The 26,620-nt window shown below is 34.2% G+C and overlaps 2 protein-coding genes across 2 annotated transcripts; both read left to right on the top strand.

Moving 5' to 3' along the window:
- The first annotated feature begins 9,018 nt into the window (after positions 1-9,018).
- LOC147411726 (mitochondrial import inner membrane translocase subunit TIM50-like) lies at positions 9,019-15,746 on the top strand. The gene is made up of 11 exons (XM_086451667.1): positions 9,019-9,130; positions 9,266-9,576; positions 11,032-11,120; positions 12,850-12,886; positions 13,037-13,098; positions 13,182-13,295; positions 13,516-13,620; positions 13,705-13,803; positions 14,500-14,656; positions 14,785-14,887; positions 15,555-15,746. Exons 2-11 carry the CDS (start codon positions 9,309-9,311, stop codon positions 15,598-15,600), a joined length of 1,080 nt encoding a protein of 359 aa, XP_086307793.1. The 5' UTR covers positions 9,019-9,130; positions 9,266-9,308; the 3' UTR covers positions 15,601-15,746.
- Positions 15,747-20,101: 4,355 nt separating this feature from the next.
- On the top strand, positions 20,102-22,284 carry ZIP11 (zinc transporter 11 precursor). Its single transcript, XM_086451654.1, has 3 exons — positions 20,102-20,666; positions 21,366-21,412; positions 21,524-22,284. Exons 1-3 carry the CDS (start codon positions 20,222-20,224, stop codon positions 22,049-22,051), a joined length of 1,020 nt encoding a protein of 339 aa, XP_086307780.1. The 5' UTR covers positions 20,102-20,221; the 3' UTR covers positions 22,052-22,284.
- Positions 22,285-26,620: the final 4,336 nt, after the last annotated feature.

The raw sequence follows: 26,620 nt of genomic DNA, 5'->3' as shown, positions 1-26,620 counted from the left end.
GATTTTGACTAGTCTGGTTCAGTTAAGAGTCTCTTTTATCAAGGTTTATTACATTTGTAAGTTTTTAGATCTGACCATTTTTTTTTTTTTTTTTTTTTTTTAATTTTACTAATTTAGGTAAGTAAGGATGTGGTAGGCAGTACCATTGAATTATGCGTCTAAAAGATATGTTTATGAATTGAATTTCGTTATTCGAAGCATTTCCTTTTTAGTGTTTCTTTGTGGATCCAAGGATTTATTCCAAGTAAGAAGATCGATGTTTTCTTTTACTTTTTTTATTTATTTTTCTTCCAATTTTCAAACTCACTTTGTTTGGATTGAGAGAAATGAAGAGAAAAGAAACTCAACAAAAGAAAAGGAAAGAAAACAAAGAGAGAAGAAATCCAGTTTCTTTCCATCTTATTTGGTTTAACGGTAGAAAAACTTAAGTTTGGAGAGAAAAAACAGGTAGAGTTATAATTTTTAGTGCTCTTATTAGTCATGAGTATTTCTTCTCTCTCCAATTTGGAGAGAAAAAGAGAGAAAAAACTGGCCTGCTTTTCTATATCTCCTCACTTAACAATCCAAACACCAGAGAAATGGAGAGAAACTCACCTGAAGTTCATTGAAACTAGTATGATCTTCTTGGAGTAGGAAACATGAAGTTGCTATGGTTTCATAATTTCACTTGCAACATTAAATGTAAAGCTGAATTGGCCTTACCTATGCATGTATAGAAGAGATACTGAGTTGGATGAGTGAGCGTGAGCACATACAAGACTACTGTAATTAGAACTGAATTAAAATCGATGTTCTTATGGAGGTTTCATTTCATGTTGGCTGGGGTGAACTAAGAAGAAGTGATAGACACAAAAATGGAGTTTTTGCTTTGTGATATCGATGAAGGGAATTGTTTTTTTCATTAATTTTTAGTTTCGTATAATTGTTTTATGTGTGTTTATGAGCTTTTAAAATCATTTTGATGATGGCATGAAAATCCATACTTTCTCATCCATCCACAAGAACATGGTGAATTTACAACTGGGTCTTGACCATTCAACTTCTAACCCCACCAATGTATACTAGGGACCCAGCTTCATGCGTGCCACGTGGCCAATCGATGTCATACTGCGCCACCTATTGGCACACCCATTTTAAGTAAAAATAATCTCTCCTTGTCATTCATGGATTTGCTTTCATTGAGTCATGGTAGGAAATGTTTGGGACCAGAACAAGGATAATCTTTTGCACCCACTGTCTATCATGTCTACAATTACATGTGCAGTTGATTTCCCGAAGATTTTGTGTCCCTCATTAGTTCCCACTTAAAATGGAATCATTCCTGATCTCACCCACCATCACCAAACATGTTTCGTTCAATTTTTGCACACCTCATCCACATGTTACCTAGAGATCCATGTCATCACTGTTAACTATCAGTCTCAACCCATCCAATGACCGAATAGTTGGGGCTTAGCCCTTCAGCCAACCACCTCAATCAAAGAGAAATAACCAAAAAATTTCTAAGGTGCTCTTCCCCATGAGCCAAATATCTCAGCTCTTTGGTGGGGAAGTGTCCTGCATGTTAAACAAAATAGGCTCCCAATGGCCCTACAACACTGTTAACGGTTCGATCTAACCTACCTGTTGAGTCCATAATTTGGCCTTGGGAAGTCTTTGAATTCAAGGTGCATCCTTGGTTCCTCAACAAACAGCCACATGAGTGAGATTATTGACCAAATTACCATAAGATCTCATCAAATCGCCTTTTTTTTCCTTTCTTAGAAGATGTGAAGTGTGTCGAGGCATGTACTTGGATTGTCCGAGTTTATTTTTAAACTAACAAAGGGAACATTCACTCATGTGGGGTCATAGGCCAATAAACTGCTAGTCACCTATCAAGCAATTGGCAACGCACGTTTTCCAAAGAAAAAAATTATTTTCTTTGGCATAAGAGGGAGGATAACAAAGGTTGGGGGACTTCTGATTTTGGGTTACTTTGAATTCTCCCTAATTCATTTGAAACACACTCCCTAGTCATGCTCTGCAACTAACCGTCTACTCTCTCTTCATCTTCTTCAACTAACTTAGTCATTAGAATGTCTTCGACGGGCACTACATCCATGCCCTCGTATAACAGTCTAGATAAAAATGATCACCTTCTACTCTCTCTCTCTCTTTTCATCTTCTTCAATTAATTTGACCGATGGAGTGTCTTTGACAAGCACCACATCGATGTCTCATAAAATAGTTAAAATGAAAAATAAGATCACTTGTTGAAGCAGAAAAAAAACATTATTTGTTAAAGTAATATTGATTTATTTGTAGGGACCAATCATTTTCACATCTAGAAATATTGATTTGCTGTGCTGTCACATTAAAGAAGAGAGTCGTGCTGGACTTGACCTCAAGATTGTATCTCATATATCACTATCCCATTCTCAATGAAAAGCATCTATGGTTATTAGACACTCCCACGGGAAAGTAAGATGTGAGGTACAGTCTTGATGTCACTTCAGCATTATTGTTAAAGAAAATCAAGAATGCGATTATAACCCTTGTAGGCTTGGGCATTTATGTTGGTTTTGGCGAGTCATGTTTTGAGTGGGGGATGTTTGGTTGCAATGAAATAGGAGGAAGCATCCGAGTTATCAATTTGATTTTTTATGTCTAAATGGGGAACACACGAGAATGACAGACACTTAAAATATACTTGGTAATTAGCCTTATCTTTTGAAAAAGGAAAGGAGTTGTCCAAAACAATCCAAATATGTTTTCCAGCCAAACACCCCCTTTGGGCCAATAAGCAATTCCATATATTCGTGTGGTTTGACCCTTGACCCTACCTCTTTCTCCCTCTCATACGTGTGAAATGTAACACAAGAAGAGGAAAAACTGGTCGATTTGATTTTAACTATTTCGTCGTCTTCCGATGGACTCAAGTCAAGTGGGTTCTTGAATGGTATCTTCTCACTGTCAAATAGAAATGTGAATACGAACCTTCTCCACACAAGTGCACATCAATCTAACTTTATTATATTTATCCTTTAGTCTTTATTTATTTTGTTTCTTTTTGTCCTTAAAGGGGTGGTCAATTTGTTTAAATTTCCACACATTGTCCTCTACCCCTGCAGATTAATTTTGAAAAATCAAGTGGACCAAACATTGGAGGTTGAAGACAAACAATAGAGAGAATTTTATTATTACTCAATTCATATGGAGAACAAGTGGCAATCCTGTGATCAAACCACAAGGTTGAAGACGGTTAATTTGAGGGGGAAAATCAAAGATTTTTAGGCAAGAAGTTGAAGGATCAGTGTTTTTCTATAATTTTTCTTTGGCCTTTCATCGAAGACCACGGTAAAGGAAAGTATGTCATCAATCAAAAAATATAAGGGTGTCTCAAATTTTCACCAAAATATGGAGGTGTATACTTAAATTATCTAAATGAAAAGCAGAGCAGTTGGAATTTAAATATGTACAAAGTTGTAAAATTTCTTGATTTAGGAGTTATGTCTTGTGAAAGTAATTAATTAGAGAGGTAAGTATAGCTTCATCTCCAATATTATATGTTTTTTTTAAATCATTTTTTGGAATATTTGCCTTTCTTAACCTTTTCTTCTAGGATCCTTGCAAATCCTCAACAAACCCATAAACTACAAAATAATACACTTTCTTCCTCTACGGCAAGACAAGCTTGGACTTCAATATTCAATTATTTATGATTCAAACTTACCATCATTCATTTGAAATAGCTATAATATGGTTGTTCTTGATAAAGTCATAATTTAAAAAAAAAAAGAAGCTATGATATGGTTGTTCATGATCGAAAATGTCACCAAAGTTAGACATATATTTCAGCTTCAATACTGTTGAATAAAAAGAAGAATAAAAAAAAAAAAAAGGAAAAAACCCCAAAGATATATCCACAACCATACAGAAGGACAAAACAAAAGAAGTAGAAGTTTGAAGCTTATTTTAATTCCAAGATTACAATTAAGCCATCACCAGTTGTTGATGTTCAATCCTGATTCCTTCTTTCATCCTCTGAATAAAATCATCACACTTCTTATTCAATTCTTCTGTACTCAACAACCCATGTTCATCATCCTCTGTTTCTTCTACTTGTACAATCAAAGATCTATTCACTTGATCTTCACTTCCTTCTTCTTCCACCACAAATTTCTCCAAGGACCCAACACTTCCAACTTCAATTTCCTTCTGTACGTCGACATTCACCTCTGAAAATTCGGGTTGCCATCGTAGACGGTCTCTATTTTTTTTTGAGAATCGTCATGAAGATCGGTCGAGGACGGAGAAGAGCTGATCAAACCGGAGCTTCTAGCGACGAAAACAACGATTCCATTACAAAGAAGGAACATGAACTTCTTATCAATGGTGTAGTTAAAGAATTCGAAGTAGTAGTTAGAAGAATAGAGGTTGAAGGAATGAAGAAAAAAAGGGAACCATGAAGAGTAGGAAAAAATTAAGGAAAAGATGGAGATTGAGAGTATGAATTGGAGGGTCTTTTTTATTACATGGGATTTGGAGAATTCAGTCATGCTTTGGAGCTTTAGATGCATAATTGGGTCCATCTTTTCTCTCTTTAAGCTACCAAGAAAGAAAGTCTTTTGGAGTGAGAGAAGAAGAAGAAAGGTGAGTAGGGAGAGAGTGGTCGGAGTGGTGAAAAGGTCTTGTTTTGCCAAGGAATCAAGGTGGTTTTCTTCTTATATACAAGGTTTTAACTCGTATAGATTAACTTGGGGTGGGCCAGGGAGGGTGGGAGTGGTTTTACTAAACTGCCCTTGCTCTTAAAAATGGAAGATGCATGGATATTTCTTTGGTAGTTGGCATACTCATAGCTGTGGAAGACTTGAGGCCAAGTCAAGTGTGTCCTTTGTACATTTATCAAACTTAAACTTTGCCTAACTTTCATTTTCAAATTTCAAGATGTTAACTAGTTGTATATGAGGTTGATTTTAGTAAACAAATCAAACTTTCTAGATGTTAACAAGTTGCATATGATGTTCACTTGTTGATTTTAACCTTCATATATATGGCTGATTTTTATTGGGTTTCTCTTTATCTATATTTTGTTTTGAAATTAAATGGATATTGGGTTTATGATTTCTTTCAGATATGAATCTATCTGATTTTGCATTAATATCTCAATTTCAATTCAAACCCATATGGCCCATTTAACTGTGTTTCTGATGTTGATCTTGTTTTAAAATAGACTTTCATGGTTGCAACTTGCAAACTTTTTCTAATATTTTCATGATAGATGAGATGTTTAAAAAAAACACACGACAAGATGAGAAAGAATTGGTCCACTAGTCAAAGTCAAATATTTTATTGTGTGTTTAAAAGAGAGCTGGTAAATGTGAAAGAAGACCTGGAGTCAATCCTTGTTTGGACGTGGGATAGGGGCCGACAACTTTTGTTTTTAAGTCAAAATTCCAGGTTTTCCAAGATCGTGATCAGGACTCCTGACATGGCGTATAGTTCGGGCGGAGGATTTAAGAGATCGATTGTCCACGTGGCAGTATTTAATAAATTTAAGAGAGATTTACCGGGCAACCCTATTCCAATTTTATAACAAACACTCGCTAATTTTATCAAGTTTGTTACTTAACAAACACTCCCTAACTTAAGGTAGCATGACTTAGTCAGATTTTAAATCTTAGTAAGGATCATTCGGTCTACATGGATAGTTAAATTATCAATCCAACAACACAGCCTTCTAGATTTCATGAAAAAAATCTGATTCAAAAGAAAAAAAATTGAAGAAAAAATCATTTTTGAGTTTGATTATTGTTGTTGAAAATGAAAGACTACCAAATTCTCAAATTTAAAACAAAAATTCAATAGAAAAATTACCATTTTCTTTCAAAGTTCTTAGAATTTTTTTCTTTTATAAGTCTATGACATCAAATTATGTCTTTGGATGCACAAATCGATGCGGTTAGAATCCACTCCAAGGTATGTTAAGTTACAAATTATTTACATAAATTTGAATTTTATGACATGGATCCCCACTCTAGGGTTCACTCAATAACAAACTTGATAAAGTGAGGTTTGGTTGGTAAGAAATTTCATAAAGTAAGATTCCCTTAACGTTGTCAGAACTCCAATGAGTTTTTGTAATAAAAATGCAACAGTTGGGTTTGCCCATAAATCTTTCTAAATTTAAATTGACTATTCCCGGGTAAATGCATCAAAAATAGTTTTTAGTTTTTTATGTTTTGATTTTAATTATGTTAGGGGAGAGTACTCATAAGTAGATTGATGTTCACAAAGATGGGGATGTCCAGATGAATTAGTGGAAAATTAAAAGAGATAAATTTAGAAAGGCATAGGTGTAAAAAAAAAAAAAAAAAGAATGTTTGACCCTAACATTAAGGAAAAGAGGGTTGAGATGATTAAGTCATATGGGAAGATTAATTTTAAGTAGGGCAATAAAAAAAAGTGTGAATTAAAAGATTGAAAAGGCACCCAAACGAAACATGAGACTAAAGTAGTGAGAGTGATATAAACATGCTAAGATCTAAAGATGGAATTTAACTTTGGGGTGCATCTTTTAAATTTTTTTACGATTTGCTTGATTATAATTTTGTAAATTTTCAAATTTGATGGAGAAAAAGGAAAAAAAAAATTGTATTCAAATGCAGAACAAGACAAGGTCAAGGTTTAGAAATACTATTAAGGGCGGGGATGGATTAACAAATTTAGACCTGAGTTGAGGTTGGGATGAATTTAACAAATAGAGGCCTGGTTAAATTAAAATTGGCCTAAACCTGCCCTGTTGCCATCCTAGGGATATAAGATAGAGATAAAGAGAGATATAAAAGAATCATTATTGAAGAAGATAAATGTAGGATGGTATTGCACCATATCGACTGCATTAGAGTATTATAGGTGTGAAAATAATCAAATGAGCAATTCAAATGATCTAATAACCCAGATAAAATTGATATCTGGTGAGATTCATTTAAACAGGGGATAGGGTTACAGGTTAGTTAAATAACTACATCAACTTGATATAATGCATCTCAATGCACCTTAATAAAATACAACCTAACTGCATTATTTTATACATATCACAAGGGTGGAGCCAAGATTTTCTTGTGGTGGGGGCAAATCATGGTTAGTTGTATAGTTGAAGAACTTGAAGATATATGATTTTAAGGAGAAATTCAAAGATTTTTTATTAGAAGTTGAAGAAAATGATATTTAAGTCATTTCCAATTAGTATATGAAAAGGCCCAATCAAGAGGCAATGTCATTAACAAAAAATTGAAGGAGGGGAGGGGGTTGAGGGTCAAATGTGGAGAGAGGTGAGGGAGTGGGGTGGGGACAAATGGGGCATGTGATTAGTTGGAAATATAGGGGTGTCTCAAATTTTTGTGGGGGCAATTGCCCTCACCACTTCCTTACTGATCCCACCCTTGCATATCAATACATCATAATAAATTGTAACATAACAAATACTCTAATCTTAAGATGCATTGAAATAAGGTATATTGGGATCATCATTTCATATTTTAAAAATTGGATCAATCAATTTATATCAAGATTATATATGATAGTCGTTTATCTAACCATCTGATCAAGATTTTGAAAATCTCATTCAGGTCATCTTAGTCTCGTCCAAGATATATAATATATATATATATATATATATATATATATATATATGAGAAAGAGAGAGAAGTCTAACAATCACAATTGAAGAAGAGAAAGAAGGATATGGTATTATGCATATGGTTTATTATGATCCATAAGCCAGTTAAAAGTCTTTTAGACTTTTATTAAAGCAAAAGAGATGGATTTTTGAACACTTACTTTTTCTAGCCTTTTGTTGATATTTTGACTTAAAACACATATATGCAAACATTAATTGAGAAACTTAGAGAGTCCAACAATCACAATTGAAGAAGAGAAAGAAGAATGCGGTAATGCGGTATTATGCATATGGTTTATTACGCGTCCATAAGCCAGTTAAAAGTCTTTAGACTTTTATTAAAGCAAAAGAGATGGATTTTTGAACACTTAATTTTTTTAGCCTTTTGTTGATATTTTGACTTAAAACATATATTTTGTAGACCTTTCTCGAACACTTGGTTTTTTTAACCTTTTATTGATATTATATATTGTAGACATTTCTCAAACACTTAAGTTTTTTTAGCCTTTTATTGATATGTTGACTTAAAACATATATTTTGTAGACCTTTCTCGAGTGGGGCTCCTACAAATTGGTGTGTTTACACATTTCATGTATTATTAATCTCTCTTTAATCATATTTTTAAATTAGTCAAGTTAAAAGTTAATCACCCTACGATGGAGAGAATAAGATGATTAACATATTTCCTATTCTCTAATCAAACCTCCTTACCTAAATCTATGTAAATCATCTTCATTTTTCATGATTGAGGGTCACTACAAATGTCATGTAAAAAATCGATTTTCAAAAAACTATTTCGGATGTCAATTCATACCCATGTCTAAAAAATATGATGATAACTCCAAACCGGAAAACATTGAAAATTTCACACAAATTTAATGTCTACAACTTCAATATATCTCAACTTTAAAGAAAAAAAAAAAAAAACTCCACATCTTAATTTTTTATAGGTTTTCTTCTCAAAAGTGTGACTTGTTTGAAGAATCTATTACTAATATTAATTATCGAGTGAGGAATTTAAGATTACTCTTTTTATTAAAAAATAATTACCTATTCATTCGAATGAACAATGTGCAATGGTTATTTCTAGGATCAATTTTGATTTTAATGGTCTAATACCATAATCGAAATTGTTACGAATCAAAATTGTTATTTTATTTAGGCTTCTATCAATTATGGGTATAGGTAGAACCAGAATCGAAACCAACCCACAAGAATGATTATAAATCTTAATTTTCTAAGATTTTCTTATCAAAAGTTTTATTTGTTTGAAGAATCTATTATTGGTATTAATTACTAAAGTGTTGAAGTGGAATTATATCTAAATCATTTTCGTATCATCTTAAGTTTTAAAAGAACGTTTGAATAAGAATAATCGAATAAATCCCATAATGAATTAGATGATGACCCAACACAACATTTGTTTGTGAAGTTTTCATCACCGACTTATGTATAAGATACATAAATTTTATATTAAATTAAAAAATAAATAAAAATTAACCAAAGGTCTCACATTTTGCTCTATAAAGCATATAATTAATTATAAACCCCTCCATATCCGTACAAGCAACAAACCTCTGCATCATTCACTAAAGCATAAACCCTACTTCTTTCAAATCTCACCTGAAACCCCTAACAAAAAAAATGTCTCGAATCGTTCAGTCTCGTCTTCTCTTCTACCTCTCGAAGAACAAAAGACCCTTTTGTTCAAGCGTTCCTGTAAATCCTCCCAAAGAACCCATTATCTCTTCTGCATCTCTTCTCACCGACCAACCTCCCCCCTCTTCTTCCACTCCTCCTCCCCCTCCTCCTCCTCCGAATTCTTCCGATAAAAAACCATGGAGTTTTCTCAAATTTGGGATCTTTGGAGCTCTTAATGGAGCTGTTGCAACTGCTGGTTACGCTTCTTACGGTCCGTTTCTTCTCTTCTTCATCAATTTATTGTATTACTTTACTTACAGAGATTATCTTGTTTCTTTTGTTTCATCTCTAATTAGGTTTCTTCATTTGTTGGAAATCCAATAAAATCAAATAACGCATTTGGGTTTTGTTGAATTTGTAGTTTAAAATAATCCCAGAAACCCAAATACTAACTTATCATTTAAAAAATCTAAAGAAAAAAAATTTTCTTTCTTAATTGAATAATCCAAAATATAAGAAATCGGTTTTGTATAATAATTAATTTTTCCTTTTTCTTAACCCAAAATTTGGAAATCTTTATAGCCGTGAAGCATTCAGTGGAAAGACTTTGTTGTGGGAAGTTAGATAGGTGATTCATCAATGGATTAAATGTGCTTAGGCCGCTTTGAAACATTTCTAATAGATTGGTTTGGCAGTATGTTTGCATTTGTCATGAAAACCGTTTATAATGTGTTAGTTTGTTCTTAAATTCAGAATTGGATTCATGTATTGCTTGAAATATGCTAGTTAGGGCAAGTGCTTATCGCACATTAATATAATTAGTTTTAATTAGGGCTTAAAACAGGTCGGGTTCAGGCCAAATATGTGTCTACCCATATCCATGTCCGGATTTTTAATTCGGATCCTACTAGCTCAAACCATATCCAATTTTTTTTTTTTTACTTTCATTAAACCCGTATCTGGATCCGATCCGACCGAATTAATTGATTTGGGTTGGATAATTTCAAACCATTACAAAGTAATTTATTAAAAAAGACGACTTAAATGTGATTTGAACTCAAAACCTCTCCCCTTTTGAAAGAAGCTTTGATTACTACACCTAATACTCATTTGTTGATGAATGATAGACTAAAAAAATATAAAAATATAACATACAATATACAAAATAATATATCATTCAGATATAGGCAGATATAGGGATGGATCTTGTTCATCCCATATTTTAATTTGGATATGTTTGAAGAAACCAAATCCTCTAAAAATCGGATTCGGATCACTCGGTTTTCAGATAAAATCCGACCTACTTTAAGCCCTAGTTTTAATACCAAACAATACTTCTTGGGATTCATGATAAAGAGTGGTGCTTAGCCCATGAAATCTTTTTTGTTTTTAATTGGGGAATGTTGTGGATGAAGGTTGTCAATAGTATAAAAAATTTAGGGAAAAAGTGCTAGACATTAAAATGTAGCTTTCGTTGGCATCAAAAAATGAAATGCTCTTTGTCATCATTTCTTTTTTTTATAGGCAAACAAATAATTTATTAAAGGGAGAAAGAATGTCCAAAAGGGAGGACAAGATATCCAACCCCGAAAGAAGAAGAAAAACAGCTCAAAACAACGCAACCAAAAACAAAAGAAAACTACAACAACTCCAAATTACAAACCCTATCCCCGAAAGAAGAAAGAATGTCGTCATTTCTAAAAATTCATGTTATTTTTATTCACAGCATACACCTTGGAAGAAGTGGATGAAAAGACAAAGACTTTACGGGAGTCTACAAATTATAATGTAGGGGATGATGCATCTCCTCTTGAGGTAAGTATATGGTCACAAGCACCTTCATATGAGCCATAATTTTCTTTTTTTCCTTAAACCTCCATAAGAGCTTCTGCTAAGATCAGTTCTGCATGAATTTTATATCGGAAAAAGATTATTGGTAAACAATTCAAATTTCTTTATACATTCCACTTGTACAAGTGTAATGTATTCTAAACAGAGATTAAGCCTATCCCAGTCTTTTTGTTTAGTGAAATTTTTTAAAGAAATTTTTTGAAGCAGTCAATGTTTGTAAACATGAAGGTTTTGGGTAGGGCACTTTAATGGTCTGATGTTTGAAGTGTTATCCTCAGAGCATGGGACATAAGCCTCATGGATGCATCTTTCTAAATGAACGCTAAAAATAATAAATAATATGATTATCATCAAGGAAGGATCAATATTCATGTTGAGGTAACGAAGTTTTTACGTGTGCTGTAAACCTGTCGTGACCCTCCTTCATCCAGGATTGGGACTGGAAATTTTGTGTGAAAGAAAATACTACAAGTGGAGATGAATAATAAATCATCTTCAAAGAGTTATCCCAAAATTTTGGGGTTTGTTGAATGAATCTTGTTCCTCCATTCAATTCTGTCTAAAGCCATGTCTTATATTAATTCAAATATGCTTCTATCCACTCTCACTACCTCAATCCATCTGCTCTTTTGGCCTGCCTCATGCTCTTTTAAAACCTTCAACTTAAACAATTTGTTGAATTGGGACTGCAATCGACCTTTGTTGTACATGACCAAACTATCTCAATCGACTTTCCCTTAGTCCATCACCTGGTGGGGATACCCTACATGTTCACAAATGCATTCATTTCTAATTTCATCTTAGTTTTTCCACTCATCCATTTCAGCATCCTCATCCCTGCTAGTCTCTATTTATGAATGTTACAAATATCTTTGATAAAGAGAAGCTTAAACTGGTAGTTATAATTTTTTTATTGCTAGCTAGTAGTTATAGTTACAATACAGTCGATCTTCTGGCTCCTTTCATATATTTATTTGATGAGTTAGGTTTATATATTGTTCCATGTCTATCATGTGTCAACATGCTCATGGAATTAATGCACATATGTTTAAAAGGCATTCTCTATTTTATCACTTCGTGTTACCATTAAAAACTCAAATAATGGCTTTCTTCTCCACATATGCTTCAAACACAAGTCACAATCTGTGAATGTGTGAAACCACGATAGCACAACAAGTGGTTTCTCTAACACTGTCCAAACCGATAGTCAGAATTCCCTCAAGTCTTTTTTTTTTTTTTTTTTAATACCTTGGATATCCAAGCCTCTTAGAGGACCCTACTAATCCCACAGGGCATGCATGTCACCCCTTCCACAAATATAGGTGTAATACTGGGACAAATCAGGTGTGTCCACCAACGAGGGGATTCGAACTCAGGATCTCCGCTTCCTGAGCCATGGTCCTGGCCACGCCCAATGTCCACCACCTGAAGGAAGAGTTGTGACTGACAAATCCTATTCTACAATGTAGATTGAACTTCTAAAATACCATGTGCGAAAGGTGAAAAGAACCCTATTTAAGGACTGCAATAAAGATCCTGACATCTATATAACCTTATTAGAAAGATCTGTAGGATACTTGCCTCTGTCAACTCTATTCATGATTGTTAATTTTTTCTTTCATTAATCACCATCATTGCATTGAACCAACTTGTTATCCGAAGTATGACATTATGCCATTCTTCTCCCGAACAGAAATTTCAGGCTTTGCTTTATTCAGCTGCTATGACAGGTGAGCCACTGAATTACATTCCCATTCTCTATATTTGTTATTCATAATTTTTATTCTTCATTTCAAATCATTACCCATTAACTTCTGTGAATGGAGTCTTTTTTTTTTCTTTTTTTTTTTGTTCAATAATTTAATTCTCCAATGTTTCAGTGCCCGCTAAGAGCATCGAGCTATACCTGGATCTCAGAAGGTCAATTGAAGAACAAGTGCGGGTGTGTATTACTTTATGTACTGGCTTCTGCAGTGAATGTTGTTACTAGTGCAATTCTTTATCTTTTTTCATGCATGATTGTAGGGATTCACCGAACCATCTTCAGAGAAGCTTCTTCCAGATTTGCATCCTCAGGAGCAGCATGTTTTTACACTTGTTCTGGATCTAAATGAGACTTTGGTATATTCGGATTGGAAGGTAAGCTTCCACTTTCAACAATATTTGTCATCTTTATCCATTTATACGGTTTTATATACTTCTCACCCTTTTTTATAATCACCAGTATCAGTTGAACATGTTTCCCTCTAATTGTTCATGCCTTCTTTCAGGGAGTTTGACTCATAATTGTTCTACTCAGTGTTCAGTCGACTTTGCATCTTGGTTTAACTTAATAGTAATCTTCATTTGTTTTGAAAAGCGTGACAGAGGATGGAGAACTTTCAAAAGACCAGGAGCTGATGCTTTCTTGGAACACCTCGCCCAATTTTATGAAATTGTCGTCTATTCGGACCAGCCGAGTATGGTAAATTTGGTTTATTGTTATCTTACGTACCACTCCTAGTAGCTTTGAATATGTTATTAACCTTTGCTTTTTTGTGGTGTCTAGTATGTTGATCCAATAATTGAAAGGTTGGATAAGAAGGGATGTATACGATATAGACTGTCCAGATCCGCAACTAGATATCAGGGCGGAAAGCATTACAGGGTAAGAGTTGGTAACCCAACCCTTTATATTGCCTCTCTATCAAACAGTTTCATATTCATCTTTGTTGCCTTATTAAGGTGTGACATGTTTACACTAAGTTTCATAAGAAAAAGAATACTACGGTTAGAGCACAATTTCCACAATATATAATGATAGTAAATGGTAATAAGAAGGTACCAACTTAGCTAAGTTGTTAAAGGCTTGTGGAGTGTTGACCCCACCTGCTAGGTTCAAATCTCATTGAACCCCCCTTCATGTTGACTACAAACTACCTTGCTTGCTTGCCGAGCAAAAAAATAAAAAATAAAGAGAGCTGCTATTGGCACCCCAACATTTACTTATTACACCCCAATTAAAATAAAAAAAGGTTAGTAAATGGTTGAGAATAAGTAAAAGTCGGAGTGCCAATAGAAGCTCGTTTTTTTAATGTTTTTGTTTTTTTGCTGGATTTCTATTTCTTGGGTTTAAGATTTTTATATGGGCCTAATCATAATTGTAAACAACTACTGGAATTATTTGTGCCAAACCTTTGTAATGTTTGAATGGTGTGTTTTAATCTTTAACTGGGGGGTGATAAATAATTTAAGAATTGTGTGTAATAAGTAAAAGGTGGGGTGCCAATGGCAGCTTTCTAAATAAATAGTGATAGTAGTAAGAAATGGAGTATAGTTCTATAAAGTATAATTCCTGGTGCAGGACCTCTCAAGGCTGAACAGAGATCCTTCAAGGATTCTATATGTCAGCGGGCATGCATTAGAATCTAGTCTTCAGCCAGAGAATGGTGTTCCAATTAAACCATGGAAACTCGAAGCAGATGATACAGCACTTTTGGATCTCATTCCATTTCTTGAATGTAAGCCAGTTTGTACTTTCCTCTGAATGTTTTGAATAAGATGCTTTGTTTGCATATTTGTTGATCTCTGGAATCCATTGAACATGTGGAATTTAAAGATTTGTCAATCTTATTTTGTTTAACAACAGATGTTGCCCGCAATAGACCAGCTGATATAAGACCAGTCCTAGCATCTTATCAAGGCCGCGATATTGCATCTGAATTCATTGAGCGTTCTAAGGAACATCAAAGGTAAACCTCTTTGTTAATTCTATCTGCTTGTTGGTATGACATGTGAAGTGTTATTCCCACATGTTAGGTTCAAACCTATGTTACCCAATTTGTTGGTGCTAGTCCGAATCATGAACTGAACCAATTCGCAGAATGGTTCATACCAGGTTCATAAGATCAAGCGAACCACGAATCCACCGAATTTTGATTGGGTCCATTGAACCAAACCAATTTATTATATATATATATTTTTTTCATTGTTTATATTTAGAATTTGAATTATTTTATTAATTTGTTTCTATTTAACTTGAAATATTTTAATATTATAATTGTCCTTATAACTTGTTTACTAGAATTATATACATACACAAGCAAACCAAGCTAGCTAATCGATCTAGGGAACCAAAGTAAACCAAGAAACAAATAATCTCTATCTACCCCTACAAACTGAGTTCATTCTAGAGCGGTGAACCACGAACCCGAAATCAAACTGAGCGAACCAACAAACTTGGTCACATAGATTCGAACCCCCTTGAACCCAACTTCACCTTGCTAACCACCAACTCTTTACCTAATCTGAAAAAAGAAAATGTTATCTGTCATAATGGTTGACCTTAGTCTATTCTGAACTCCACTGACTTATGCCACTTTGTTAACAACTCAAACTGGTTTATTCATTATGTTGCAGGCGGATGCAAGAGCAAAGGCAGCATGGGCGTTTGTGGCGACATTGAGCTAAAGATGGTAGTAATGGACAACATTGTATTTGTTTGTTCAGAGAAAAAATATATAATTATGAAAATTTCTTTGATAATTTAATCTTTTAATGTGTAATTCGGAGGCATTTGCAATTATAGAACTACCATTCTTCTACTTTCATTATCAGAGATTATCCTCGTTAATTACGGATGAGATTGAATTGTCTGAGCATTTATTTGGTAGGAAGATGAAATGATTGATACGCTAATATGATGAAAGAGATCAATTATGTGAAAAATTATCAGGTGATGGAAGTACATTTTGTGCCAATGACCTAATAACAATTTAGGAATAATGATTCGTCATCCTTGGAATCTTATACCCAAAATCAAATTTAAATTTGGGATTTTTCCTCTTCTAGAGTCAAAAAAGTGTTGGATCAATGGGAATGCAGGACAACTTGGTGTGGTTCCATCTGAATAATTGAATATGTAACTTTCGGAATATTAAATCAGTGTCACTTTCTATTTAATTGTGGGACGACCCCGAAAGTGAAGTCCATTTATTTAATAAAGATTAAACGTTAAAAGATTTGAATCTTCCACTACTGTCAATTTGAAGTTGATTGACGTTGTAGACTTGAATCTTCCAAAACTGAAGTCTTCATGAAGTAAACGTAACGTGTTGTCCACGCCCTATAGGGCTTTTGTCGCTGGACCCATCACACCCATTGATAGTATGACTACTAGTAACTGACTCTCAAACAATAATAAATAATACATTTGTTTAACACGTGGAATCCATCAATTGGACTGACTTCAATCTAAGCCGAATTCCGAACTCATGTTATCCTCTCGCCCCATTTTCCTGTAGCGCGGTATCTACGGTTAACAGAGTCCCAAGTCAATAATACACACTAAAACTACACCGCTCAAAATTTGTTGAAAATTGGAAGGGCAATGCGTGGTGTCACTATCAGCATTTGATCAGCGGTTGATATCAAACAGGTGTGATGCATATGTGTGCTAAGCTAAGCTGTGAGAACCAATGGCATTGATTAATTTAATGCACAAGTTACATTGAAATTCACATCGTTTCACACATTACTGATGTGGATGTGTGTATACATACGAGTGAAAAGCATCTATGGTTGTATGTGAAACAAGGTCAATTTCTATGTCAATCCAGCACAACTCTTAAAAACATATATACAGTTTGAATTCGCTCCAGCGCGACTCAAAAAAAAAAAAAAAACTCTTCAATTGAAGCTATTTTATGTAAAAAGAAGGGAAACAAGGGGATGTAGTAATAATTTTAATATAAAAACATTCCACCTCTGTGAATGCTTATGTGAGGGCATTTTAATTATTATTTTAAATTTTATTTTTTGTAATAAAAAATAACATAAAACAAGAGGGTAAAATAGTAAAATAATATCTAAATTTTAACCTCGTCAGTAAAAGTGGACGTAAGTGCAATTATCAATATGTTAAGGATCAAAATGGGATTATGCCAAATTATAGGGTGACACGGCCTCGTCGGTGCACCACTAGCTGGACGTGGAAGGGGCTGCATAGAGATCGAGGGGTCGAAATGAAACCTTCACATGGAAAGATGGAATGATAGGGAGGAGTGTGATTAGTAAACATCAAACAAGAGAACGTTCAAATCTTGGTCTATAAGGACAAATCAGACCTTACATAGTACAACATGTTTTAAAGTCGTGCAGACTTTACCCCTAAGCGAATAATATTGTACTATTATGGGCATGACATGTTACAAAATGGTATCAGAAACAAGGATGAGTTTTCTTGTTTGGTGGGAATGTTTTCACAGTCTCGTTGATGCGCCATTGTTTGGATGTGAAAAAAACTACGGAGATCACATGATTGAAGTGGAGTCGTCACATTACGAGATGGAATAATATGGAGGAATGTGACACATAATCGTATATCGAACAGGAGAGCAGGTCGAAGTCCGCACGATTTTAAAACGTATTGTAATATTGTGGAGTTGGGGTGTTACAAATAGTATCAGAGCCGATTATGACTCTTTTTGTTTGGTGGGAGATTTATACAGTCTCGTCGGTGTACCACTAACTGGGCGTGGAAATGATTGTAGAGATCGAGGAGTCGAAGTGGAACCGTCATGTGGAAATATGGAATGACAGGGACAAGTGTGATTAGTCCCACATTGGCCATGAGAATTTCCACATCATGGTCTATAAGGACAAGCCAGACCTTATATAGTATAATGTGTTTTAAAGTCATATGAATTTCGACCTAAAGAGGATAATATTGCATTATTATGAGTCTAAGGTGTTACAGATCATGATCCATAAGAAGAAAAAAAATTAAACCCTACTTAGTACAACACATTTTTAAGTCGTGCGAGCTTTGAGCCTAAACAGATAATATTGTACTATTATGGGTCTTGGGCGTTACAAAATGGTATTAGAGCTGAAGACGACTCTTCATATTTGATGGGAAGATTGACATGATCTCATCGGTGCACCATTAGTCAAACGTAGAAAGGACTGTAGAGATCGAAGAGTCAAAGTGGAGTCGTCACATGATAATATGGAATGACAAGGAGGAATGCGATTAGTCCCACATCAAATAAGAAAATGTTCAAATCCTGATCTATAAGGACAAACCAAAATTGTGCGAGCTTTGAGCCTAAACAAATAATATTGTACTATTATGGGTCTTGGGCGTTACAAAATAGTATCAGAGCTAAAGACGACTCTTCCTATTTAATAGGGAGATTGACCCGACCTCGTCGGTGCACCACTAGTCAAACGTGGAAAGAACTATAGAGATCGAAGAGTCGAAGTGGAGTTATCACATGATAATATGAAATAACAATGAGAAATACGATTAGTCCCACATCAAACAGGAAAACATTCAAATCCTGGTCTATAAGAATATATCATACCTTATATAATACAACACATTTTAAAATCATTTGGACTTCTACCTAAACAGATAATATTGTACTATTGTAGGCATGAGATGTTACGTTAGGAGTCAAAGTGTAATTTACACTTAAATTTACAAAAATAAAAAAACAACACCAGCCAAGATAACATTTGGGCAAAGTCTCACAAGAATGTTACCTAATAGCCCTTCCTAAATGCCACCTCATTAAGAAAAGACTTCCAAATTCCCCAAGCCTTAAAATATCCCTTCATACATGCATGTAGAAACTTCTTGTACACGATTCTCTCTCTTACTCTTACCTTAGTTGGAATTTCGAATGACTATTTACGGTCACATTCCAGTGATATGTAATGGATTATGGATTTTAAAGCGGCCAATAAATTTTAATATTTGGAGTTGAAAGAGACAAATTTGTGGCTTATTGTGTCACTTCACTTTCAAAACACGTTAAAAGATGTAAAGTATAAATAGTTTTAAACTATTTGAAAAAGAAACAATAGTTTGATATAAAAAAAAAATTAAGAATTAAATCTTTCAAAAGTAATAAAATCATTGTTATTATTGATCCATGATTAACACTAGCTTTTTCTTAAAGGAAATCAATATTTAAAAGAAAAGGATAATTTAGAAATACCATCTTATAAAATTGGTGATATTAGATTTACCCCCTTGCAAAATGCAAGATTAGCCTCCCCTTCGCCCCTAAATCAACATTGAGTTTTCTTGATGATTTTATGGTAAAATTTTGATTTTTTTTAATACTCTTTAAATATTTAAATTACTATATCAAAATTTGAAAAATGTTAAAATTTCACTATTAAATCATTAAGAAAAAATAACGTCGACCTATGATCAAGGGAGTAAATCTAATCTTGCATTTTTTAAGAGATAAACCTAATATCACCTATTTTACATGGGGGTGTTTCTAAATTACCCTTAAAATGATAAATAACTTAGCTTTACAGATATCTTCAAATTATAATGGTCTTTCATAGATTATCGTCAAACATTTATTCATCGTTAAAAATCTATATAATAAAATATAATGATTATCCCCCTTGCTTTTTCTCAATTTTTATAACACACTAAAGAAAATATCACGAGGACTTTAACTTCAGTAACTTTTCTCTTTTTAACTTTCTAAAATAACATTAAAATTAACATCAATTCAAACATTACTAGCATGGATTTATTTACGGAATAATAGATGCTTTTCATCGAGATAGAAGGAAAAAGCATCTATGGCTACGTGTGCCTCCACATTAGATTTTAATGAATCTAATCCTAATTTTACTATTTTTCCTTTTCCATCATTCTTTCTTTATATATTATTTTTTCTCTTCTCCCTTAGTTTTAATAATATCCTCCAATTCTTCTTTCTTTTTTTTTTCTTTTTTTTTTTTAACTTTACTCTTTTTTTTTATGATATTCCTCCAAACTCTATGAGGGGCATTTAAAAAAGAAATTTCAGTTATTAGTGAATATTTAGAAGAAAAAATCGCAAGGGTCCCTTAAATAATTCTCTCATATTACTATTGTGTCGTACTCTTTCTTTTTTTAACCAAATACTTGCTGTAGCTGTACTGCTTTTATCCGTCTGTCTTCGTTTCGTGGCCGTCGAAGTACGAACCACAAACAATTCTTTATAAATTCTAGAGCACTAAATTGTTTGAATCCATCTAAATGAATCTTCTCTTACTCTTCTGCAACTCCAATGGCTTCTCCATCTCTCCTCCTCTCCATCTCTTCTCTCCTCCTCCTTCTCCTCCTCTCCGTATCCGGTCATGGAGATCACCCCCACGAAGACAATGAAACAGAAACACCAGATCTCAGAGCTAGATCTCTGATTCTCGTCAAGATATGGTGTTTGATCCTTGTTTTTATTGGAACATTTTTTGGTGGGATTTCTCCTTACTTTCTGAAGTGGAATGAAGGGTTTCTTGTTTTGGGGACGCAATTCGCTGGTGGGGTCTTCTTAGGGACGGCTCTGATGCATTTTCTGAGTGATTCTAATGATACGTTTGGGGATCTGACGAGTCAGAAGTACCCATTTGCGTTTATGTTGGCTTGCGTTGGGTACTTGCTTACGATGATGGCGGATTGTTGGATTTCTTATGTTTATATGAAGCAGAGGAGTGAGGGTGATGTTGAGCTTCAAGGTTGGTTTTCTTTTTTCCCGTCAAAAATGGGAATTTTATTTTATTTTTTTCTGAATTGGTTGGTGTTTCTTTTGGTTTCTTCATGAAATTATCCGGGAAAGTTTTGAATTTTTTTTTTGTTGGAAGTTGGAATTTTTCGACATGAGTTTGGGTAATTTAGCACTTGTTTATCAAGAATTTAGATTTTTCGGTTTTTCTGCATTGGGTAGTGTTTGTTTTGGTTTTCAAAATAAATTATACAGGAAAGTTTTGATTTTTTTTCTATTTATTTATCGGAAGTTGGAATTTTTTTACATGAGTTTTGGTAATTTATTACATGTTTATCAAGAATTTAGATTTTAAGTGCTTTGGATGTTCATGAAGAATTACATCATTTTTTGGTTCGATACATATGAATTGCTCGGAAAAAGAAGAAAAGTAAGCTGGTATTTCTGAATTGGGTAATGGGTAGTGGTTGTTTCATAGACTTTCTTGTTATGGGTATTTTATTTTGAAGAGAGGACTTAGAATTTTTTTTTAATTATGGTGTGATTCTTCATTAACTAAAGAATATTCATGATGAGAAAACTAAAGGAATTGTTGTGTTTTTTTTAGCAGACAGGAAAGACAAAATGTATCTGGAATCATTTTAGAACATGAAAAAAAAAATTTAAAGAAAAAGTTACATTGTTTTCTTATGTTCATTTTTCTTGGTTGTAGGGTGTAGTAATTCGCACGTGAAAAACAGCACACAATCACAAACTCAGGTGAGAATACACAATTTTTTTATTCAATCAGCTCACCTAAAGTGTTTTGATCAGAGAACTTGTGTTTGATGGGTCTCAACAGTTATAATATTTACATCTTTGCCTCAACAGAATGATGAGAACACAGGAAACCACGTTGTAAAACCCTCCCTCACAAACGCTAGTTCACTGGGCGACAGCATTTTGTTGATCGTTGCGTTATGCTCCCATTCCATCTTCGAAGGCATTGCAATTGGAGTTGCTGAGACCAAAGCCGATGCTTGGAGAGCCCTGTGGACAGTAAGCTTGCACAAAGTATTTGCTGCCATTGCAATGGGAATTGCTCTCCTGCGAATGATCCCTGACCGTCCTCTCTTATCTTGTATAGCCTACGCTTTTGCATTTGCCATCTCAAGTCCCATAGGAGTAGCCATTGGGATTGTCATAGATTCTACTACACAGGGTGCGGTGGCAGACTGGATCTATGCTATATCGATGGGTGTTGCTTGTGGGATCTTCGTCTATATATCAATTAACCATCTACTCTTGAAGGGTTACATACCCCAGAGACCAGTTTTGGTTGATACACCACATCACAAGCTCTTGGCTGTTTCATTGGGGGTCGCAGTGATTGCCATTGTGATGATCTGGGACACATGAAGGGGTTCCCTCCCTGGTTCTTGGTTCTTCGATCAGTGTTTGGTCAAATCAGTTTGGCTTCTTCTTGGAGCATTCCCTTGTTCAATCCCAGAATGTATCTAGCTTCAGTGGATCTTCTGTATTGCCTCATACATTCATCTTGGTAGTATGACAAATCAAAAAAGAAAAATGTAGGATCAATGTTTCTTTAAAAGCCCTTTTAATTATTAATGGGAAAAAACTGTTTAGGATCATTTTTGTTTTGTTTTGGGGTAGTTCTTGATGTTGCCATTGTCATTGTCACCATAGCAGTTGGGTATATTTGCTTGTTTGTTGTATGTTTCATTGGCTGAATTGGTGCAAAGGTGGAGTACAACGTATGGTTGAGCTAGGAAAGATGGTATTAGCTGTAACATAAGTCTCTTTAGTCTTGTACTTTCTAGCTGAAGTTCCAAAAAGAGCAAAGGAAGATCCCGAAGAACCTCATTGGAGATGGTGTAGGCAGATATGAACTCATTTTTCAATAACTGGACCAAGTGGAATGAACAGGATTTTACACTCAAATCTTTAAAATCAAAAAGCTTTGTTGTTATTGTTGTTGTTCAATGTAGCAGTGTCGTATCCATCAAAACAATAATCCAGCAGGACAGCTCTCAAATGGACGATCAGGAATCTCCTGCTTGTAGAGCTACCAAACTGCCATTTAATGGTAAATTTGGTTTCTTATGACTTGAAACTGAACACAAGTGCAAATGGCAGGGCATTGGAAGATAATGGAGAGTTAACAGTACCAAACCATTAAATTGAGTTTCGAGGATTCATATGGATGAGAAAAGAAATTTTGTAGCATTGTTAGTTTCTCTGCAAGACATCAACTCATTTTTTTGGCATCAGTTCGAGTAGGCCTTCAAAGCCATTTGGAAACAAGGGAAGGATGATGAAGCCAGAAGGATGAACTACACCTAACCATTGCACCTGAAGTCTGATTTGTTCAACCTAACATTAAGAAAAGTGGCTCACACCAAAGTGTGATCAATATAGGCTAAGTGTGCTGAGTTAACTCTTAACAGCCGAGATGTTAGCCAAAGATATTTCATGGTAACTTGATAAATCATTTAATAATTTTTTTCTTTTTCAAATGACCCCTCAACCCGAGATTGACGACTCAAATTGTCAAGATTGATAATTCAAATTACTGAGATCAACATTTTTTCAATTTCCGAGATCAACCTTTTACAACTATCAAGATTGACAAGAATTGTAAATCATTGACCTTGACATTTGAACACAAATCATAAAGATCAACGATTCAAATTATTGAGCTTGATCTTGCTACCATCGTTGATCTCAAATTTTCAACATGAATGATCAAGGTGAGGGGGCATTCTTGACAATTTAAATTTGCTGTTTTATCGAGGTGAGCGGGCATTAAGACAGAAATATTTTACTTAAGGGATTGTTAAGATACCACCCCACCCCAATGTGGGATGCGTTTAGAAGAACATCGTTACTGCACTATGTAGTAAGTAATTTCTCCAAAGGTAAAACATGTTGGAGGGACCATAGGCTGTCAAGTCATGAATCATGTTTGGACCCACAAATTATTGTAGCCCACCCGTACTGGAAGTACTTGGACCTGTTCCCGCCCACCTTTACATGGACTTATGGGCATGTTTTGGTTCGCTTGTGCATGGACTATATGGATCCACTTGGACATAGCCCACCCGCATAGGGAATACCTGGGCCTGTTTTGGCTCACTTTTGCATGGATTATTTAGGTCCACTTGGACCTTTTTTTAAACAGTATATGTTTGAGTTTGCATGTCAAAGTGTCGGATCATTAATGTTCTTGGAATAAAAGGATTCCTTGACTTTTAATATATTCTGCTCGCTATGAAAGATTGTGGTGTTACAACTTACATTTATTAAGGAAGTGATATGAGTTCTTCAAAACTTTATCTCAAAGAAATTGATGTTATATTAATTTATTTTTAAGTATCATTGGAGGTGTGAATTTTCTACCTTTTCATAAATAAAAATTATTTAAAAGTACTAAAATAATCACTCTTAAATTAACTATAAAGAAAATAAATAAAGAGTTTACCTTAGAATAATTTGCTAAGAAAGGTAGGGGTTGAAGAAGATAATTTTTTTGAAAAAGGAAAATCAGTAACTTTTTTGTTTGGGATAAAATCAAGCATTGTATGATAAATCAAAGTTTTTTTTATATACTAAACTGAAAAGGTTGAATATGACCCACTTTTGGAGGCAAAACCAAGGGCTTATTATAAGAGGTCAAAGATGAGGGTATTGTTTAAAAAATAACAATTTTTAAAGCCTTCTGAGATTTTGAGTATATGTCATGACATGGCATTCTCTCAACCGTTAAATGTCCTTATAGACAATAGTAGGAAAAACATACTACAAAGGATCCGCTCCTGCAACATACATGGTTCATGTGGTACATTTTAAATAGAGACTAAATACATTGAGCATAGAAAATGACTTAGTCAAGAGCTTAGTAACACAAACCTTCTAACTAGGCCAATGTCCCTGCTCTCAAATCGCGGTTTTAAAAAAAAAAGTTTTGGTGGAAAAAATCACTTCGTTTTCTAATTGTTCCACTGCTTTTGCTTGGATTGGCATTCTAAAAAGATTTCAGTTAAGTTACATAAAAAAGAGGATTCCTGAGATCCTTCCCCAATTTTGAGAAATTATTCATTCTTCAATTCATTTCAAAATACTTCAATTGGATCTTCGGTGTTTTTACACTTTCATCCGAAGAAATCGGCACTCTCACTTATTAGGAATTGCACTCCCAAAAATTTAACATAAACCCCATTTCCAAAATTTTAAATCTATGATCTCTATAATTAAAATCCTCGAATCAATTTTTGTGAAACCACAAATCAAGACCATTGAAATCACGATTTGAATACAAATCAATTGAAATTACGTTGTGAAATTAAATAACTTTTATAATCTTTTGTGAAATTAAATAACTTTTATAATCTAAGTTAAAATTAAAACAAAATAACATAATAAAAGTATTTAAAAAAAAAAAAAAACAAATTCCTAGCGATTGGTGTTGATCTTCAAGAGATTAGAACACTTTTCCTAGGGTTACATTTTCCTTTAAAATATCCATTCAAAAGACGTCTAATTACTCAACTATTTTACATGTTTAGAGTACTTTTGCACAACCCGCAATGCAACATCTGCTTCATCTCTGGGAAGTTAGGTTGATGGATCTTGCATTTCAACTCAAAAGCAAAGGCTTTGGGAGATTGCAAGTGGCAAAAGGCCACTGTTGGATTGATTGATCTTCACATTTCTTTTGTATTTTACTTTTTATACTTTACTATTTGAACAATTATAGTCCAAAATAACTATAATTTCTTTATGAACTTGAAAGTTTAAATTCAGGTATACTATTTTTGTTAGTTTGTAAATTAGACTTCTTTAACTGAATTTGACAGTAACATTTTAAACAACGAGGTGTACATGTATATATATAAATATTCTTCTTTACTTGTTGACACGCTTTGGAAGCGTTCCTGACTTGAGGGTATTTTAAAATTAGACACTCTCACTCTCACACTCCCGCTCCCACTCCCACACCCGCTGTGCCATCTAGTGACTAAGGCTAGGAATTCGATGTGTTTTAAACTCTAACAAAAATGTGCCCATAGAATGTATGTCTAAATCCCCCTCCTTTGTACTCTTCTATTAACATTGGCCTCTTGGGGTCTTGGTGGAACTCCCTAGCAAAAATCAGACCAAATAGTAATGAACCATTGAATCAGGGTTCGACCATATGATTTGACCAATTTGAGAAATATTCGGATTATAGGTTGGATTGGACTTTCAAAACATCGATCTCAAGCCCAAGACGCCATCCACAGCAACTCCCCAAATCTAAAAAAAAAAAAACAAACTCTTATTCCAATTCAAACACCAACGAATAATTTTTTAATGTTGGGAACTCAGTAGCTGAAGTTGATTTTCCTAGAAAACATTTTCACTTGTACAATCGTTCAAACGTTAAGTATAAATAAAAAAAATAAAAAGAACAATATCCGTATGGGCAACGGCATGTCTTGAATTGTACGTAAGGTTTAAAGCCGACACCCAAATCTGGTCATAACCCCAACTCCCAAGAAACCACATTTCCCATCGCTCTCCCTCCCAAGGGAAGAAGACCTTAGCCGTCCTTGTTGACTGAAAAACCCCATCGTAGTGTCTTATCAGAGATTCTCTCTCGCTCTCTCTCTCTCCCCAGGGAATACGAGATTGATTGCATTTGCAAGTACAATGGTAAATAAGGCTACCAAGCTTTCCCCCTTACTGAGATAGCTTAGGTCCCACTTTAAGCTCTGGTCTTGGGTTCCTCATACATTTAAATTTTAAAATCTTTTATTTAATTATGTTGGTTATCATGATGGTTATGAGTTTGTCATGAGCTTTTTTCTTCATTGTCTCGCCCTTTTTTCACTCTTTTAAAGCATTCAACTTGTCCAAGTACCACCCCACCTCTAAATCAATTAAATACTTATATAGGTTGACTTTTTATATTGGTTTAAAACTTAG

This window comes from Akebia trifoliata, chromosome 1 (assembly GCF_017979445.1).
Source record: "Akebia trifoliata isolate Shusen 1 chromosome 1, ASM1797944v1, whole genome shotgun sequence".
NCBI lineage: Eukaryota > Viridiplantae > Streptophyta > Magnoliopsida > Ranunculales > Lardizabalaceae > Akebia > Akebia trifoliata.
Note: the sequence above shows the minus strand (reverse complement) of the source record. Positions and strands in the feature narration are given on the sequence as shown.